At 34.9% G+C, this 19,198-nt stretch overlaps 1 protein-coding gene across 5 annotated transcripts in view; it reads right to left on the bottom strand.

The window, feature by feature from the left end:
- Nucleotides 1-19,198, bottom strand: part of CHPT1 (choline phosphotransferase 1) — a 31,267-nt gene that overhangs the window by 1,745 nt on the left and 10,324 nt on the right. The window contains exons 2-9 of one of the 5 annotated variants that reach the window (XR_013449321.1): nt 16,098-16,245; nt 15,660-15,801; nt 9,504-9,588; nt 7,334-7,348; nt 6,765-6,896; nt 4,344-4,502; nt 3,763-3,888; nt 1,260-1,459 (exon numbers count right to left, since the gene is read on the bottom strand). Coding sequence is in view for 3 of the 5 variants with exons in the window: in XM_036107043.2 (XP_035962936.2) it covers nt 1,349-1,459; nt 3,763-3,888; nt 4,344-4,502; nt 6,765-6,896; nt 7,334-7,348; nt 9,504-9,588; nt 15,660-15,801; nt 16,098-16,245 (918 nt within the window). In the remaining 2 variants the exon portion in view is untranslated. The remainder of the gene's footprint in view (nt 1-1,259; nt 1,460-3,762; nt 3,889-4,343; nt 4,503-6,764; nt 6,897-7,333; nt 7,349-9,503; nt 9,589-15,659; nt 15,802-16,097; nt 16,246-19,198) is intronic. The other 4 variants (XM_036107043.2, XR_013449322.1, XM_036107106.2 and 1 more) reach the window with 4 other exon arrangements.

Raw genomic sequence — 19,198 nt, 5'->3', positions numbered from 1 at the left:
TATGCCTTTTTATTGCTTAAGATATAGTATGTGTTCATTACTTTTTTTTTTTTTGATTATTTCATCATATGGCTTATGGTCTACAGAACTGTTAGACAAAATTAAAAATAAGGTAAGATGGGGAGTCTGAGTCACAAAGATCCTTATAATAGTTCCAATATTCATAATGAGCAACATAAATACTTTGAGTGGAAAGATAAGAATCAGTACATAATGTATTTGGTGATGGGATGATTGACATTTATATTATCGCCCTTTCCTCATGAATCGTCTTTTTGAGGTAACTTTGGCTGATAGTCTAAAGGGAAGATATTTTTTCCATGTTGTCATTAAATTGCTAATTTTCTTTTTAAAGATATTTGAGAGAGTGAGTGAGCAAGAGAGCACAAGGTGGTGGGGGTAGGGGGAGAAAGAATAGGCAGAGAGGGAGAGGCAGGCTCCCCGCTGAGCAGGGAGCCTGAAAACCTGGGCTGATCCCAGGACTCTGGGATCATGACCTGAGCGGAAGCAGACGCTTAACTGACTGAGCCACCCAGGCACCCCATAAATTACTAATTTTCTTACAACAACCTTGCTTTAGCTACTTTTTTATGTTTCATAAAAGGGGATCTTTAATGTCTTTTTTTGTGACAATGAAACTTTAACTTAGAATATCAAGGAATGATGTATAAAGATTCATTTGTTTTTCTGAACTGGTAAGACAAATTCCTTTTACTAAACATAAATTATAGAAAATTCCAATAGCCCTTTAAAATTCTAGTTGCAAACAAGCATTTCCTTTTATATGATAATAATTAACATAACTTGAAAAATGGCTAATTAAAAAACACCATTTCTTATAACATCATTTGACACAGTAATTACAGTATTACAATCCATGCACTTACGCAGTATTATGAACTCACTTGTCAGTTTTTTGCAATTGAAGTAAGTCTCACCCTTAAGATGGCTAAAATCCTTTAAAGCCCTGAATTTTTATGTAATCCTTTAACAATGAAAACCCCGAGTATCTGATAAAGATTTTTGAGACAAAGAGACTGATCTTTAGAACTATAGAGGTTTACTTTCTTGTCCTCAGAAAATTGAAATTTCTTCCTTTGATTTTGTTTTTAACTAATTTATAGACTGTAATACTCTGATAATACCTGTGATCAAAATTTTGATCCGCAATGAGGGCTTCACAACTGAAATAAACATAATGGAATCTATAGGACTTAATGTTTTATATTCAAATATAACCTTATTTATTGTATACTAGCCTCCTGCAAAGGGGAATTTCCTTCACTCATAGGTTCCCCTAACTGCTTCTCCTCTTTTCCTTGGGCTATTAGTCAATATGCTTGTGAACCTGTTCAGGTGCTTCATGATATGAAGTCTTGAAGATATTTAGATGAAGGTGTCTTGAAATTTGCAGGCACAAAGCACTAAAGTACATCATCATATCAAATGAAGAAATGACCTTTGGAAGCAAAAAAAATAATATGAAATGTATTACGGTCTATCTTTTCTGAAGCAGCAGATATTTTTCTGTTCCCACCCTTCCCACCCCCTCACATCTCAAACCTTAACCTAAAATTCTTCAATGAAAATATTACATTTTAGAGTACTTTCATATATTTCATATTTGGACCTCACTAAAATCCTCTGGAACATGCAAGGTATTTCACAGATATGATCTGAGGCTCAGAGTGGTAAAAGTCCTAGACAAAAATACAAAAGCTGGAAGGTAACATAATTGGTCTTCTGACTCCACATTCTTTAAATTTTCTGCTATGCAACAAAGCCATAAATTTTCTATTAGAAGAGCTACCAGTCACTATTAATAAAATCATTCCATCATATACATTTCTTTTTCCTTTGAGATAGTTGTAAGAAAGTAAAGGCCTGGAAAAGACACCTTAGTTGAGGGGAGGCATATACAAAATTGTGTTGAATACAAAATTAAGGAGGAAGGCACACTCTAAAAAGTTTACCAAAGACCAGGAGCAAATGCTTCCTTTCAGAGAGGGAGGCTCACAGCTCTGTCAGTGGAGAGGGAATTCTCACCCATTAGGGGAAAATCTCCCCCATATCATTTACTCGAAAAGCTCTATCTGACCCTTTGCTCTCTGAAGTAAGAAGCTTTTCTGTAAGGATGCTAAATGGCACATTATGTTTTGTTTGGTCCACATAAGTGTTTTATATTGTTTTAAATTGTGGTCCACATAGTGTTTTAGAGAAAAATGCAATTCACTTTCCTCACCATAATCTCTACCACTGGCATAAACCAGGCCAACTCACTCACTACAAAATAGGTGCTTGAATTTTTAACACCTGGTTTTTAAATTATGTTAAACAATTCCATTTGGTAATATATATGCAAGCTTAGTAAAAGAAACCCTACATTGAATTTTCCGATATTTTGAATAATCACCCCCTATTTCTTAAATTTAGATTGTTTTGGAGCCCTAAAAATATGTATACTGCATAGGAAATTATTCTGATTTTCAAACACTTTTTACACTATTGCATGAAAAACTTCCAAGGATTAAGATTTACATCTCACCACCATTTGAAGAATGGAAGACTTTTGAATAGTCCATGGATGGATATTAAGCTATTTACTCCAGAGAAAAAAATTCTATAGAACCTAGTATAAAGAATCATCAGATGTACTCCTGGTCTGTGCACAGAACAGGTATATTTTAGTGCCTAAGTCTATATTTAGTGCCTACAAATAGGGTAGATTATTCAAATTATCAAGAGATTCACTGAAGGATTTCTTTTAGCACACTTTAATATGTGTTTATGTATCACTAACAATTAGGTGAAAGCCACTGAGGTCCAAAGGTAAGGGAAAACAGAGCAAAGTTGTTCAGAACCACCATTAATTGAAGACCATAATAATGTCTCAATAAAATAAAAAACTGAATAATGCTCCCTTTATCCATGTTTGTAATTAAGGTGTTACCAACAGTGATTTTCTTTTCCTCAGATGGCTAGGGCTCTCTTAAGCACATAATTTTGTGTTTTATAATAATTTTGAATAGAAACTAATATATGTATTATCTGTACCACTTTCTTAAGCAGGACATAGTCAATGAGAATTTAACCTTTGCTTGATGAGTCATCATTATTGGTGTAAGTCATGCACTGTCCTCAACAGCCAAACAGATACATCAGGTTGCTTACTTCTAACACAAAATGGTCCCAGAATCCTGTACTTGGTAGTATTGTCTTTTCTGTTTCGTTTCTTCAATATTAGCTGACAGTTCTTGATGCAATAAATGCCCACATGTTCTAACACTAATTCCATCTAATATACCCATTCCCTGCTATAAGCTCGGAATAATTCTAACAAGCTTGATTAAGTAAAAGTCAGACACCTAATAGTATTTGCAGTTCTCTGGGCAGAGTGAAGTGATTTTTGACATCTTTGTATTGTTTTCGGTAAGGGAGAAAGATATATTTTTAAGGTACACAATTGGGTTTTTAAGGATTTAAGTTGTTGGAAGCCTGATGCCCAGATAATCTGGGCCATTTCCACACACACACACACACACACACACACACACACACACACACACACACACACACACACACACACCCACCCACCCACCCACAATTCAGGGCTTAAAAGGAGTTAATTTTAAATATTCAGAAACATTTACAGTATAGACTAGATAGTAAGACTATCTGCCTTCTCACTGAAATGACTCTTAAGCATAGGGTTATCTGACATCTATTAAAAATAAATAAAAATCTTAGCAGAAAAGAACTTACCATTGCTATCCAAAGAACAACATATTCGTCTATAAAATTATCAAAGTACTGGTCTAAAAATAAAAGACCTGGGCCAAAAAAGACAGTGTCTTGAAGATACAGTTCACTTTTGGTCATGTGAGCTATCTATAAAAAAGTAAACAAAATAATTTCACTATTAAATTTTAAATATTTTAGCTTTTATTTTTCAGGAAAGAATTAAACTTTAATTCACTATTAAGACAAAGATAAAGAGACCATTTATCTGGATTTAATATGGAAATACTAATTCTAAAACTTCTCAAATTCATGACTGGGTAGCTCATTAAAGTTCCTGATATTTCAATTCCTTGATATCAGAAAGTTATAGTTGATAATTGTAACTAAACAGATAATTAAAAGAACTTAGCATACAGAAAGGAAACTATCTCCCTGAATATAACATTAACCCATTCACAGTTTTACTTGGAGCAGAAATAGCTAACTATTATAATGATAACACCATTAAAAACCTACCCATTGTATGAAATAGTTTCCAGACTTGTATTTGAGGACCAAGTACATTATTTATACCATGAAATATAAATAAAAGAATTTCTTACCACCAATTTTTGTGAAACTTTAGCAAAGACACATCCAAACATAAGGGTATAAAGACAAGGATGCTTTTCAAACACATTAGTTGCTGACTTTTTATAGATCATTATTGCCAATATAATAATTATTCCTATGTGGAGTCCAGGTGACAAGACACTAGTGCCCTAAGGGATAAATCAGAAAATCAGCATCATATTTTAACATTGCATTTATCACAGTGCAAACATTTTCTGAACATCTATTTTGTTAGGAACTAGACACCTAAAGAAGAATATAATGGAGTATATGGACTAAAGGAGTATGTAGACCTTAACTGTCTTCAAACTTCCACAAAACCCTAGGGTTACACAGAGGTAATACAGTGCCACAGATGTGTGATTTCAATTTTATATATATACACATTTTAAACTACCACTAAAAAATATGATATATTCTACACCAAATTTTACTGTGCTGAAGGCCATCAACATTTGATTGCCAAGTTAACATATTTTGTGCAAATATTGAAGTAAAGCTTAACCTGCCAATTTTATTTTATTTTTTACTTATTTTTTAAAATTTTATTTTTAACTAATCTCTACACCTAACATGGGGCTTGAACTTATACCCCGAGATCAAGAGTCACATGCTCTATCGACTGACCCAGCCAGGCACCCCAACCTGCCAATCTTACAAAATAACCCCTGATAGGAAAAGTTTAATTCTGCCCCAATCTCTCTATATACCAACACCCCCCACCCTTGCCTTTTTTTGTGTTTAGACTGCAAAAGCTCTCTTGTGTAACACTGTAAATCCAACCCATTACATTTTTATCTATGTGAATCAGGATTTTCTCACTACTGCTCATCCTAAACAAAATATTGAAATAAATTTGGTATTAAGGTTTACTAAATCTGTAACTACCAATTTAAATATATTCATTAAAACAGCATTATTCTTGTTTATTTACATAAGTTAGAATTTACTAAAAAATTACAGTAATATTTAAGTTATAAAAATTTAGACTAATGTGCTCTTATCTATTTTATGGTTTTGTAGATTTTATTCAAGAAAATCTGCTTCTGGGGCTCCTGGGTGGCTCAGTCGGTTTAGCGTCTGCCTTTGGCTCAGGTCATGGTCCCGGGGTTCTGGAATGGAGCCCCACATCAGGCTCCCTGCTCAGCAGGGAGTCTGCTTCTCCCTCTCTCTCTGCCGCTCTCCCCTGCTTTTGTTCTTTCTCACTCGCTCTCTCTCTCTCTCAAGTAAATAAAATCTTTTAAAAAAAATCTGCTAAAAACATTGGAAAATCACCAGTTTAAGAGTTAGAAATCAATCACTTCTTAGCCATAGTGTTTGATTTTTTTGTCTTCCTTCAAACAATTATCAATTATTTCTTAATAAAATATTCTTTAAAGTGGACACTGATCCTCCCTAAATCTTCATTTCTTTAGTAAAATTCATGTTCCAGGTAGCACTCTAGTTTATCATCCATGGTCAAGCAACAAGCGTTCCTAAGTACCTCATGCATAGTACTGTACTGAGGTCAACTGAAAAAACACCTCAGAAAATGACTAATTTTTCCACCTATATCAGGGCTTCTGTATCTAAATAAGTTTTACACTTTGCTTTAGAATTATGTATATAAAATGTATTCAGAAAGACTGATAATTTATGAATTACGTGGATTCCTTTGAAACTGTCTTGAGAGCCAATTTATGTCATTTAAGAGAACGAGGGGTGCCTGGGTGGCTCAGTCGTTAAGCGTCTGCCTTCGGCTCAGGTCATGATCCCAGGGTCCTGGGATCGAGCCCCACGTTGGGCTCCCTGCTCAGCGAGGAGCCTGCTTCTCCCTCTCCCACTCCCCCTGCTTGTGTTCCCTCTCTCGCTGTCTCTCTCTCTGTCAAATGGACGAATAAAATCTTAAAAAAAAAAAAAAATTTTTTTAAAAATGTCATTTAAGAGAACGAGGCTTTTTTTTTACCAAAAATGCCATATTTCATGTTTATTACTTTTATTCAACCTGGCTCCATATGACTTTGGCTTTTTCTGAAATCTACTCTTAAAGGACAGAAATTTTGAACCACAGCACCAAAGAAATCAAGAGAGTAAGCTATAGCCCAAATGATTCTAAAAAGACATTCCAACAATGTTTTAAAAAAATTTTTTTTTCCTTTTAAGTAGGCTCTGGGGCGTGGAGCCCAACATGGGGTTTGAACTCACCACCCTGAGATCAAGACCTCAGCTGGGATGCTCAAACAACTGAGCCACCCAGGCACCCCCAGTAAAAACTTTTTAAAATACTTTTTGTATTATGTGCCTAAAAAGAAAGACATTTGGTTGCCTTCCCTGTTCTTGGAACATTGGCATATTTTTAGTATCTCTGTATCTGATAATAATAAAACTTGTAATAAAATTAATACTAAATGATGATGAAATTAATATCTTACTGCTATAGTGGATCCATTCTTGCCAACACCACCATGGAGGATGACATGGAAATAATTTGAACAGGAAAATATTGCTCCACCTACTACTCCAAGAACTGGAAAGATCTTCAATTTTATTTCTAGAATGGGTATCTTTAGGGGTAGAGGAAAGAAACAAATCATTAAGAAAATAGAATTTCTTTTCCTATTAAATAGTAAAGAAACATTATGATATGGCCCTGTATGATAAGCTATTCTTTTTCTTATAATCAAACCTTAACTCCTGAATGTAGCCTATAGTGGTAAATTTTCTTTTAATGGTTTTATTCATTAAGTGAAAAATGAATCCACCAAATTCAGGGAAGTCTACTTACATAACTGTGATGAAATATTTAATCTCACAAGCCCTCATCTGACTTAAACATGAAAAAGGATAGTTCACTTGAATTTAGTACCTCTAAAAGGCAGCATCACAGGACAAGTTAGACACCATGATCTGCATCATGAATGTGACAAATATCACAATGTGTGTGCATGCAACAATTTTGTGTAGTTAATATCCAGGATTAAATCTCTAGCAGTATATTTACCTGTTGGTCAATTTGCTGTTCAAGAAAACCTCCAAAGGCAGCAAAGGATTTAAAAAACAGTAACAATAAATTGCCAAAAGCTATAGGCTAATGTGTTTTGAAAACAGACTTTGAAATATTGTACCAACATTTGTGGAAACTACAGATTAACAAATATAGAAAATCTACATCTAAAATAAGTATTATTTTTGGTAAGAATACGCAGGTGTGCTTTCTTCCTATGGTATTGCCAAAACACTGAATGAAATGATTTTAAGATTAAATTAAATTCTTCCCCATTATAATTAAATCAATTACATTTAAGACAACCACATCTGACTTAATAACCTAACTGCCTCTAGGTCAACATTCACCTTTTTATAGGAACCAGCTGAGCAGCTAACATACATCACATCCCTCTAGTATATTTTAGAGGCCTGCAGTAGCATATCTTTGATTCTATTATTCTTCCAGGATGAGAAGGAATATGAATGGCTCAGGAAATGTACCACTACTTAAAAATATGCTCCAAGTCTGAGCCAGTGATATGAACTATAATTGGCAATTCTGAAACTAATGCCACAGAGAAATTTTACTATTTTTTAATAGACTTAATCTTTAGAGCAATTTTAGATTCATGACAAAATTGTATGGAAAATACAGAGTCCCCATATACTCCCTACTTCCTCCCCCAATGTCTCCCCCACTATCAACATTTCCCACCAGAGTGTTAAATTTGTTATAATACATGAACCCACACCAATACATCGTTATCACCCAAAAGCCATAGTTTATATTACAGTTTACTCTTGGTGATATCTACATTCTATGAGTTTGGACAAATGCATAATGACAAGTATCCACCATTATAGTATCATACAGAATAATTTCACTGCCCTAAAAATTTCCTGGGCTTTGTCTATTATCCTTCCTTCCCCCATAACCTCTGGAAACTTCTGATCTTTTCACTGTCTCCATTATTTTGCCTTTTCCAGAATGTCATATAGTTGGAATCATACAATATACAGCCACCTTTTCAGATTGGTTTCTTTCACTACATAATATGCATTTAAGGTCCCTCCATGTCTTTTCATGTCTTGATAGTGCTTCCTTTTTAAACTGAGTAATATTCCATTGCCTGAATGTACCATAATTTATCCATTCACCTACTGAAGGACATCTTGGTTGCTTCCAAGTTTTGGCAATTATGAATAAAGCCGCTGTAAACATCCCAGTTCAGGTTTTTGTGTGGACATAAGTTTTCCGCTTATTTGGGTAAATATCAAGGAGCACAGTCGCTGGATCCTATGGTAAGAGTATGTTTAGTTTTGTATCTCTTACTATTTTTACTGGAGGTATATATCTGAGTGATTAAAAACATAGAGTCTGGAATCAGTCTTAATTCCAGTACTTACTAGCTATGTGTCCTTGGACAAATTACTTAATTATTCTAAGACTTACTTATAGAACAATAATGATAGTATCTATTTCATAGTATCGTTCTGAGGGTCAGATAAAACAGTGATGGTAAATTGTGGGAACATAAGGTATTCAGTAAATGTTAGTTGTTGGCTGTTGATATTATCCTTATTATTCTTAATTCTATGGGCATGAGGTTGTGAGTCAGCCGGTGTTACGGACTTGGGTTGTAGAGTCAGAATAATTTATTTCTTCCTAAATTCTCTTTCTATGCAAAGCATGGATTTGTAACACTGGCCTCCTGAGAGTTAACTTTTATCAGAATACTGAGGCCAACCAAGCAGAAAATAAAAACACTCCTTAATATGGGCAACTTTACCTCATAGTAGATTATAAAAAATGCAAATTATTAACTTTTCTTTCCTAATATTGAGGAACAAGTTTCAAACATAAAATATTTTACTGAATTTACTTTTTTATGTATCTATTTTATGAGATAAATTTTAGCCTGGAAAAGGTAGTTCAACTAGTGTGTTAAAATTTTGTATTAGGGTAATGGGGTCATTTTCTTCTATGTGGTAATATATTCATGCATAGGGAAAGTGCCAAAATAAGGTATATAGGATAGTAAAATTATAAAATGAAGAAAAAAGATTAAGAAGTGGTATGATCATTAAATGTAATGCCAAGAATTTCTGAAGAAAATTAACAATGCATTTTTTCCTAAATATTTGTAAAGTACTTAAATATAAATTTAAATATTCAGATTTACCGTATAGTCCCACATTGTTGCTCCTCCAAATGTAGACAACACAAAGATCATCACTAAAGCTAACTGAATTTCAGTTACATCCACTCTAAAGAGAAAGGACAAAGAATAGAAAAGGTATTTGTAAATAAAATTCCTGAATATGAAAGTCAGTTAACTATAGGTTACACATCAAAGATGTAAGAGTCCTTATAGGCTTAGCTTATTTTTACCTTTAGTTCCATCACTGAATTATCAATCTACACGTTAAGTGAAAAGCCCCCTGAACAACATGTGCTCACATATAGGTAAACATTAGGATATGCACAAGGGGAAAAAGCTTGTACAGCATGTATAAAATTGCTGAGAGCAGTTATCATTGAGATTACAGAAGGATTTTACTTTCTACTTTATGTACTTCTGTAAAGTTTGAATTTTTAAATAACAATCATGTATTACTCTTGTAATGAGGAAAGATTATAATAATATAAAAACAACCAGATGACTTAAGACAATTCTTAAATACTCCCAAGTGAATTTCACTTAAAAAGTAGGGAAAATTCAAACAGCTTTCCTTATTAGGTTACTAACAATCAATAAGTTTTTTGGTTTCCACAGACATTTTTCCCCTAATATATGAACATACTTAAGTTTCTTTTTAAAAAAACCAACTAAACCAACCAACATCAGTCTCTAGTCCACATTCCCTGAAGCTATCGATTCCTCTTCTCCTTTGCTCCATAAAGAGGCTAACTGAAAAGTAGTCCATATTTGTAATTTCCTCCTCTTCATATTTGCTGCTTAATCCACTGTATTCTGGTCTTCGGCCCCATTCTACTAAAATTGTTTAAGGTAAACCATGACTTTCAATTTATCAAATCTAAGGGATACATTTCAGTTAGTACCTTGGTAACTTCTCTGCAATACTTAAAATGCTGATCATTCCCTCTTTCTTAAAATGTTTTGCTACGTTCTTATTTATTCCATGCTCTCTCCTGATTCTCCTACCTTGCTGGAAGCTCTTCTCAGGCTCCTTCCTAGACTGCAGCTTCTTCCATATCTTAAATGCTACTATTTCCAGAATTCTATCTTTTCTCCTTTTAGATTTTCTTAACAATTATATCCATACTTAGACTACCATTTATAGGCTAAGGACCTCAAAATCCCTATCTCCAAATCCACATTTTTTTTTTTCTGCTGAGCTCCAGATTTTTATATCTGTCTATCTACTTGAAATCTCTGCTTGGATGCCCTGGACTCTTTAGATGCTAGAGGAATACTTACTGCTCTGCAAATATAAGATATGTAGCAATTACATGACAAAATAAAACCAGACAGGTAAGAAAATACTTCCAGACTAAGTTACTTTGGGGGCAGTTAGTAGGAGAAGGTGAACTGAACATTAACCCACAAATAAAAGGAAAATATAAAAAATGATAACCAGTATTTATAACATCAGTGGCAGGCAAACCAAGGCCTCCGGGCTGCAAGTTAGTTGAAAAAAGTAAACATAATAATATAACATGTAGTACTTTGTAGAGAAAAAAGGAAGTAAAGTACTAACATTTACTGAGCATCTGAGTCTTATCAGCTATAAATTATTCCAATAAATTATTTTTTGGAGAGGGAAATTGAAATGATTTTTCCATGCCTATACTGGAACAGCTGAATATTGCCATAGGAAAATGAGTCCGAGCCAGCACTCTTTCTACTACACTTATGAGTCATTATCAGAGTTTTGTGCTCTTTTTCCAGTAACAAGAGTAGAATTACATTAAATTATCCGTAATTTTCCTAGGTTATGACTAGTGACCAGAAGCAACTAGGAAAGCTGGTAGGGAACAGAACAAGCTTTCTCTCAATGAACTAAATGACCCAAATGAGGATTGAGCTAGGAACCTTGGTTTCACATATGCATCATTCATACCACAGATTTTAAATTAAACTCAAAGCTTCATTCTCCCTCTCTGCCTTTTAAGGATAAACTAAATAAATGACAATTCTTGAGTCTGGAAGAAAAAAGCTGAAAGGATAGATAAAAAAGAATAGAATCACTTATCAAATACTCAAACATCTGAACTGTGAAGAAACAGTTGAAGCTTGAAAAATATATTGGACAAATAAGAGAATATTCTGTATAACAATTTATAAACTTAGAGAACTCAATAATGGGTCCAAGTTTTGGATCCAAAAAAGCCTTTAAAGGATATTGGGGATATTGTGCAAGTATATCCTTAATCCCCAGTTGTTATCATGGAGGACAATCTACAACAGTGTTATTCAAAGTGTGGTCCAGGGTTTGTAACCAGTTTGCAATGAGATAGGTACAGAAATTGAGAGTAAGCATTTCAAAACTTTTATGCTAATTCGACAGAGTAATTTTGTATTTGTTGAATTAAATGAAATATTGAGGGCTGTATTTTTTAAGTTGGTTTTTGTTTTTTATTTTTAAACCGCATGTTATTAGTCCACCATGGATTGAGGGTAGGGGCAGAAACTAGTCCTTTACCATAAAGTTTTTTGAGAAATGAACCTAATACCATATGGAAATTCTCATGCTTTTGAAATAAAAGAAAATTATCACCAAGTCTAAATGTCCACATGTAAGTAACAAAATAGTACATAATACAAGTAAACATTGGACTTGGTTTAGGTTTTAAAATTAAGCTTTAAACATTGCTCTATAGAATTGCACAAGGTACCTGCTACAGGAGAGCAAACATGCTATAAATAAGATATGCCCTATTCCACATGGCAAACATTAATATAGAGACAGATTTTAACTATAATCCTATATTATGCTAAGGAAAATACTAATTAATGTATTTACTAAATTTAGTAACTGTTAAAGATTTACTAAAAAAAATCTTTAACAGTTGAAAATTATAGTTAAGGGGCGCCTGGGTGGCTCAGTCGTTAAGCGTCTGCCTTCGGCTCAGGTCACGATCCCAGGGTCCTGGGATCGAGCCCCGCATCGGGTTCCCTGCTCAGCGGGAAGCCTGTTTCTCTCTCTCCCACTCCCCCTGCTTGTGTTCCTGCTCCCGTTGTCTCTCTCTCTGTCAAATAAATAAAAATTAAAAAAAAAAAAAACGAAAATTATAGTTAAAAATACTTATTAATGTTTTATAGTTTAAATGATCTAATTCAAGGTAACAAATTCATATTGGCACTGAAATCCACATATTTTCAAAAGATAAAACATGTTACAATGAAAATATCCACAAGTAAAATAGTTTTTCTATTTCTCTTCTGTATTCCAATAATATAAATACTATAAAAATTAAGCCTCTCAATAGATGAACAAAGAAGATATCACACACACAAACATGGGAATATTACTCAGCCATAAAAATGAACAAAATCTTGCCATTTGCAACAACATGGACAGAGCTAGAGGGTTTTGCTAAGTGAAAGAGATGAGTCAGAGAAAGACAGATAACATACAATTTCACTCTTTTGTGGAATTGAAGAAATAAAACAAACGAACAAAGTAAAAAAGAGACAAACCAAAAAACAGACTCTTAATTAAAAAGAGCACAAACTGATGATTACCAGAGGGAAGGTGGGTGGGGGGATGGGTGAAATAGGTGATGAGGATTAAGAGTATACTTATCATGATGAGCACTGACTAATGTATAGAACTGCTGAATCACTATACTGTATACCTGAACTAATATAACACTGTATGTTAACCATACTGGAATTAAAATTTTTAAAAAAATTTAGCCTCTCAAAAAGTGACAAATTTTCAGGAAATCCATCCAAGCCAACAGATAATTGATTCTGACACAGTTTGTAAGCATTGCCAAAGGTGCGGCCGATGTCCTACATGTAGATCCTTCTTGTAATGTTAAGCTGAACCATCAATCTAGCCTACTCAACGCTCCATGATATTTTTGACAAAGTGAAAAAAATATACTACTTAGGATCTCTGCCATCCAGTGTTAGTATTTAATTAATTAATTAATTTGGGGGGGAGGGGCAGAGGGAGAGAGAGAATCTTAAGCAGGCTCCACGCCCAGCATGGTGCCAATGCAGGGCTCAATCTCACAAACCTGAGACCATGACCTGAGCCGAAATCAAGAGTTGGACGTGGAAGCCTAACTGACTGAGCCACGCAAGCACCCCACAGTGTTAGTATTTTAAATGGCTGCCCACCCCCAGCACTCAGGATCTCTTCCTGCCCCTACATGCTGGGGACTCAATCACAATAGTCATTTGCCTAATGTTCTAAGAACTTTCTTTCCTGCCTAGGGTGCTTTTACTCCAATTTGTCTGGCATAGTCCATCCACAAGTAACTCATCTTTGTATGTCCAGTTCTAGGCACACATTAGGTTCTCAATCAACAGCAAATGAGTGTAAAATTTACAACTAGGCCAGGGTGAACTAATTCATTTCAGAAAGATTTTTAATGAAGTTAGAAGCCAAAAAGGTAAATGTTAGTCATTAAATAGTAAAAACATTAATAATTAACCAGAACACTGCATTATTATACTACTCTAGTTTACCATAGCAAGTTCAGCCAATTAAAATGCATTAGATTTTGCAAAGCTACTTTTCTATTTTAGCATATCTTAATTTATAAATACATACAGATCTTAATTTCACATAGTTGCCTTGAATTTTTAGCCAGGCTTTTTGATCCTTGGGCTCTTGATCAGTAGATAAGGAATCAGCTAAAGACTCACGTTTTCCATAAAAGCTTTCTTAAACTAATTCAGCCTACAGTTACCTTCTTACTTAGGATTTCTTCAGTGCTTATGGAAACCTACAGCAAGTCATTTTACACTTGGTGATGGACTGTATTAACAATGTCACAGGAGCATTATCTCATCCCTTTAATACAGTGTACTATATAGCTCCTAAAACAGGGATTTTTTTTTTTTTAAAGATTTTATTTATTTATTCATCAGAGACAGAGAGAGAGAGAGAGAGGCAGAGGGAGAAGCAGGCTCCCCGCTGAGCAAGAAGCCCGATGCGGGACTCGATCCCAGGACCCTGGGATCATGACCTGAGCCGAAGGCAGACGCTTAACCATCTGAGCCACCCAGGCACCCTAAAACAGGGATTTTTAAAAAATGCATTTTGTATCCTACAGAATCTAACACATTGCTGATCTCATGGGTCTAAACAGCAGTCACTAAGAATATTGGGTTTGGAATCAAACAGATTTGAGTTTTATCCCTCACTCTATACTTATTAGCAGTGTAAGAAAGTTACAGAATCTCTGCCTCATTTGTACAGTGGAGGTTAATGTGAGGAATAAATGAGATAATGCATGTAAAGTACTCAGTATAGTGCCTGAAACATGCAAGGGCACATAGCTGCAATTACCCATAATTTAGAATCAATGTGATGAGTTGCCTAAGGCCTTCCCTCTGTTAACATGATCCACAGATTTGAGCTTCTCTCATTTTTATCATCATCAGAGGTTTTGGATTTTTGGTTTTTTTTCCAGAGCTGTTTCTCCTATGCAGCAATAAAAGAGGGGCCAAAAAGAATCAGTAGACGTGGGAAGGCAGAGCTGAGAATGAACCAATGGCAGATAGTTCCTGAAGGATCAGGCAGGAGGGAGCTAATGGGAAACAGGAAGAGTATTGAGCTCCTGCTTCATGCACTGTTTCCTGGTGTCTAAGGCATCAAACACATATATATCATCTAATGTTTAGCTCTAACATTTTCAAGGTGCTTTTACACTCACCAATTGCCTACCACAACTGAAGAATCTCAAAATTACCTGTTGTTGGTGACTGATGTAATGGGTGCCCCTTTTTGGGCACATGAAGATTTGACCAAAAAGGACCTTTAGATTCCATATTTCATTATTTTATTATATAAGTCAAATGTTGTTTACTTAAGTACTGCATATTCTTTTTCTATATTATTCAGGTCCCTTATTTTTCTTTCTCCTGTATAATGTAAGCTTGGGTTAGTAAGCTATTGAAGTGGAGAAAGGGAGAAAAAATAAAATTATTATCAAATACGTAGCTATTTATAACATGCAGAATACCTACAAGACTTAAATTAAGGTGTAGCATTTATGGATGCTCCAATAATTTAAAAGATAATTTAAATTCCTGATTGAAGCTTTGTCTTTCTTATGGATAAATAAAATATAAAAGATTGTGAAAATAAATTGAATTATATTTTAAAATGTACAACTTAAAAAACATACTTACTTTCCAAACCTCAACACGCCTGAAACGTAAGTCTGCCAATGAGCACAATAAAACATGAACATCCCAATAAAAGAGCAGAAAAACAACCAGTCAGGATGAGTTCCTAAGCGCACAGCAATTGAAGCTCCAACTGCCATAAATACTGAAAGAAACAAGGTTTAAGAACCATTAAGAATTAAAAATAATTAATGAAATAATTGCCATGAATTGTTTAGAAATACAGTTTTAAAGTATGTAATCTTGGCATTACAATAAGGTACACTAAACAAAATTAATTTTTGAATATACTTTCAAAATACACTGTGCAAATTTGCTCCCAAATGTACACCTACCCAAAAAGTTGACCATTCAAACAGCTCAGTTCATTTTAGTTTTTGAGCCATCAGCAAAAAATAAAAAATAAAAAAAGAGAGAGAGAAAAAACCTTCACTAACTTACCTGTAGAAAGAGAGTCACAACCATGGTCAAAAAGTTCCCCTAAAGGAGAACAAGAATTTGTTCTTCTGGCTTGTTTCCCATCAATAGCATCCAGTGACTGGTAGATAAAGAGTCCCAGTGCACATAAAAGGTATGTCCAGTACGGTGCCTAAAAATAAATGTAAATAATACTATTAAATGACAACAAGCTAGCTTCCATTTGAAAACAGTTCAACCTAAGCCAATGGACACATTTTCTTGTGTTCTCACCTTATATCACCTCCGAGTGTTAAACATTCATAACCCTCCTTTTACAGATGAGAACTAAATTGAAGAATCAAATGAACTGTTCTAAGTCCTATGGGTAGAGGGACAAAGAAGTCCATATTGTGAGAAGCACAAAATTAAATGAGCAAGGATTAGGACCCTGATTTTAGTCCTAATCCACAGCTCTCTCAATATGTTATTTACAATATGGCACTAGATTTGAAATTATTCAGTAAGATTTTGCTATGAAAAAAGATCTTAAAGACAAATCACAGACTTCTTCCATTCATGATGGAGTATCAGGGGACTGGATCTATTTTCCCCCCTCATATAACCAGAAAAGCAGTAAAATAAATGAAACAAGTTTTCAGACAGTGCAGGCAGTGAAGCACTGTGATCCCTGACAGGGGGAAACAAATGAGGTGAGCCCTGTAACTACTCCAGCTTAGTACCTACGGGCAGTTTTCAGACCACAGTATAGGAATGTGGAACCTGAACAGAGCCCAATGATCTTGCTCTGTTGAGGAGAAATGTAGCAGAATTCAGGAAGGTCAAAGCAGCTGGGATTTGTGGAGCACAGTACCAGAGAAAAGAGGGACACAAGACCTACAGAAGGGTACCTTTGAGTCTTTGGCTGAGAAGTGACCTGTGCCTGAATGAGATAAAACTATTAACCAAGGCCAGGGAAAGAAACACTGAACAGCAAAAGGCCACATAATTCTTGAAGGCCACACAAAGCTGGGAATTTTTCATGTTCCCACTAGGCACAGCAGAAAGACTTTGTAATACCTAGGACATTGGGTAGAGTTCTCAGAAGTGTATTGCCCTAGCAGTGGAGAGAAATTAGCCTGAGACTAAAGGCCTCTTGGAAGAGTCCTAACAGACATAAAGTCCAGCCTAAAAAGAACCCAACTGATCCTACTTAACTCAACTATAACCAACACAAAGTACGATATCTTAAAGGGATTAAAAAAAAATCTAGTACCCAAAGATATAAAATTCACGGTGTTTGGCATCTAATCAAAAATTACCAGTCATGCAAAGAGGCAGGAGAATATGATCAACAACTAGAAGTAAAATCAATCAATACAATCAGACCCAGGAATGACAGAAAAAATGGAATTAGATGGAATTAGATGAGGCCATTAAAAGTTATTATAAATACACTTCATATGTTCAATAAGGTGAAGGAAAACATAAAAGACTCGGGTGAAACCCGAAGATATTAAAAAACAGTATTTGAAATGTAAAATATACTAGATGAAATTGGACAACGCAGAAAAGATCAATGAACTTGTAGACTACTGATGGAAACTATCTAAAATGATGCACAGAAAGAAAAAAGACTACCGATAATTGATCTGGGTATCAGTGACTGGTGGGACAACAGAAGCAGTCTAACATTTTTATTGGAGTCTCAGGGGAGAGAAGAGAGGGTTGGACATGAAAAATGTAAGAAATAATGGCTGAAAGATTTCCAAATTTGATGAAATTTATACACTCGCATATCCAAGAAGCTCAACAAACACCAAACAGAATAAATATTTTTTAAAAACCCACCAAGGCACATCATAATCAGAAGCCAGAGGAAAACTGAAACATTATATACAGAAGTGTGGATAATACTGACAGAGGAAAGAGTCTGTAAACTTGAAGACAGGTGAATAGAAATGATGCAATTTGAACGAGAGAGAAAAAGATTTTAAAATGATCATTCTTTAAGCACTTTGTAAATATACTCTTCTTCCTCAGGGACCTATGTGATGATAGGAATGGTCAACCCAGATTTCTTTTCTTTTTTTTAAAGATTTTATTTATTTATTTGAGAGAGAAAGAATGAGACAGAGAGAGAGCATGAGGGGGGGCAGTGTCAGAGGGAGAAGCAGACTCCCTGCTGAGCAGGGAGCCCAGTGCGGGACTCGATCCCGAGACTCCAGGATCATGACCTGACGCTCAACCAACTGAGCCACCCAGATGCCCCTCAACCCAGATTTCTATGTCTTAGAGAGGAAGTACAGCAAAATTATTAAGAAGTAGGGTTTTGAAGTTAGATCTGTGTTTCAGTCCTTGGCTCTGTCATTTAATAGCCAAGTGACCCTGGGCAAATCACTTAACCTCTCTAAACTGTGGTTACTCACCTGTAAGATATGAATACTTACAGTCGTTATCAGATGAAAAAATTCTTAGATAGTTTTTTACACAGAGCCCGACACACAGTAAGTGCTCAGTAAAGGTTAGCTATTCTCACTAAGTTGTTCTGTATACTTTCAGTGGCAAATATAATTTTTAAAATACCAATCTATGTATGGTTTATGGGGGAATTCTACAAATATCCAATCAACCTGCTAACTCGTTCCTCAATCTTTCTAAGTAAATAGAAGTTTACTCTGAATTAACTTTAATAAAAGTTTCCTCATTTGTTAATATTAGACGCCCAGTATTAATGACCACGCTACTAATTGCTTAAAAGGACTTATTGAGTCTCTTCCAGTTAAAAGACAAGCAGTATAAGAAATAATTTAAGAATAGAAGCAACCTGAGTTATGAATATGCATATTAAAATACCATAGTCAAAGAAACCGTAAGTGTTGGTGAGGATGTGGGGAAGAAGGAACAGTTGTGCACTGTGGGTAGGAATGCAAACTGGTGCAGCCACTGTGGAAAACAGTCTGGAGGTTCCTCAGAAAATTAAAAATAGAACTACCCTACGACCCAGTAATCACACTACTGGGTATTTACCCAAAGAATATGAAAACACTAATTTTAAAGTATATATGCACCCCTATGTTTATAGCAGCGTTATTTACAATAGCCAAATTATGGAAGCAGCCCAAGTGTCCACTGGTAGATGAATG

The sequence above is a fragment of the Halichoerus grypus genome, chromosome 6 (genome assembly GCF_964656455.1).
Source record: "Halichoerus grypus chromosome 6, mHalGry1.hap1.1, whole genome shotgun sequence".
In the NCBI taxonomy this organism is placed as follows: Eukaryota; Metazoa; Chordata; class Mammalia; order Carnivora; family Phocidae; genus Halichoerus; species Halichoerus grypus.
The sequence above is the reverse complement of the archived record's forward strand: the minus strand, read 5'-3'. Positions and strand labels throughout refer to the sequence as shown.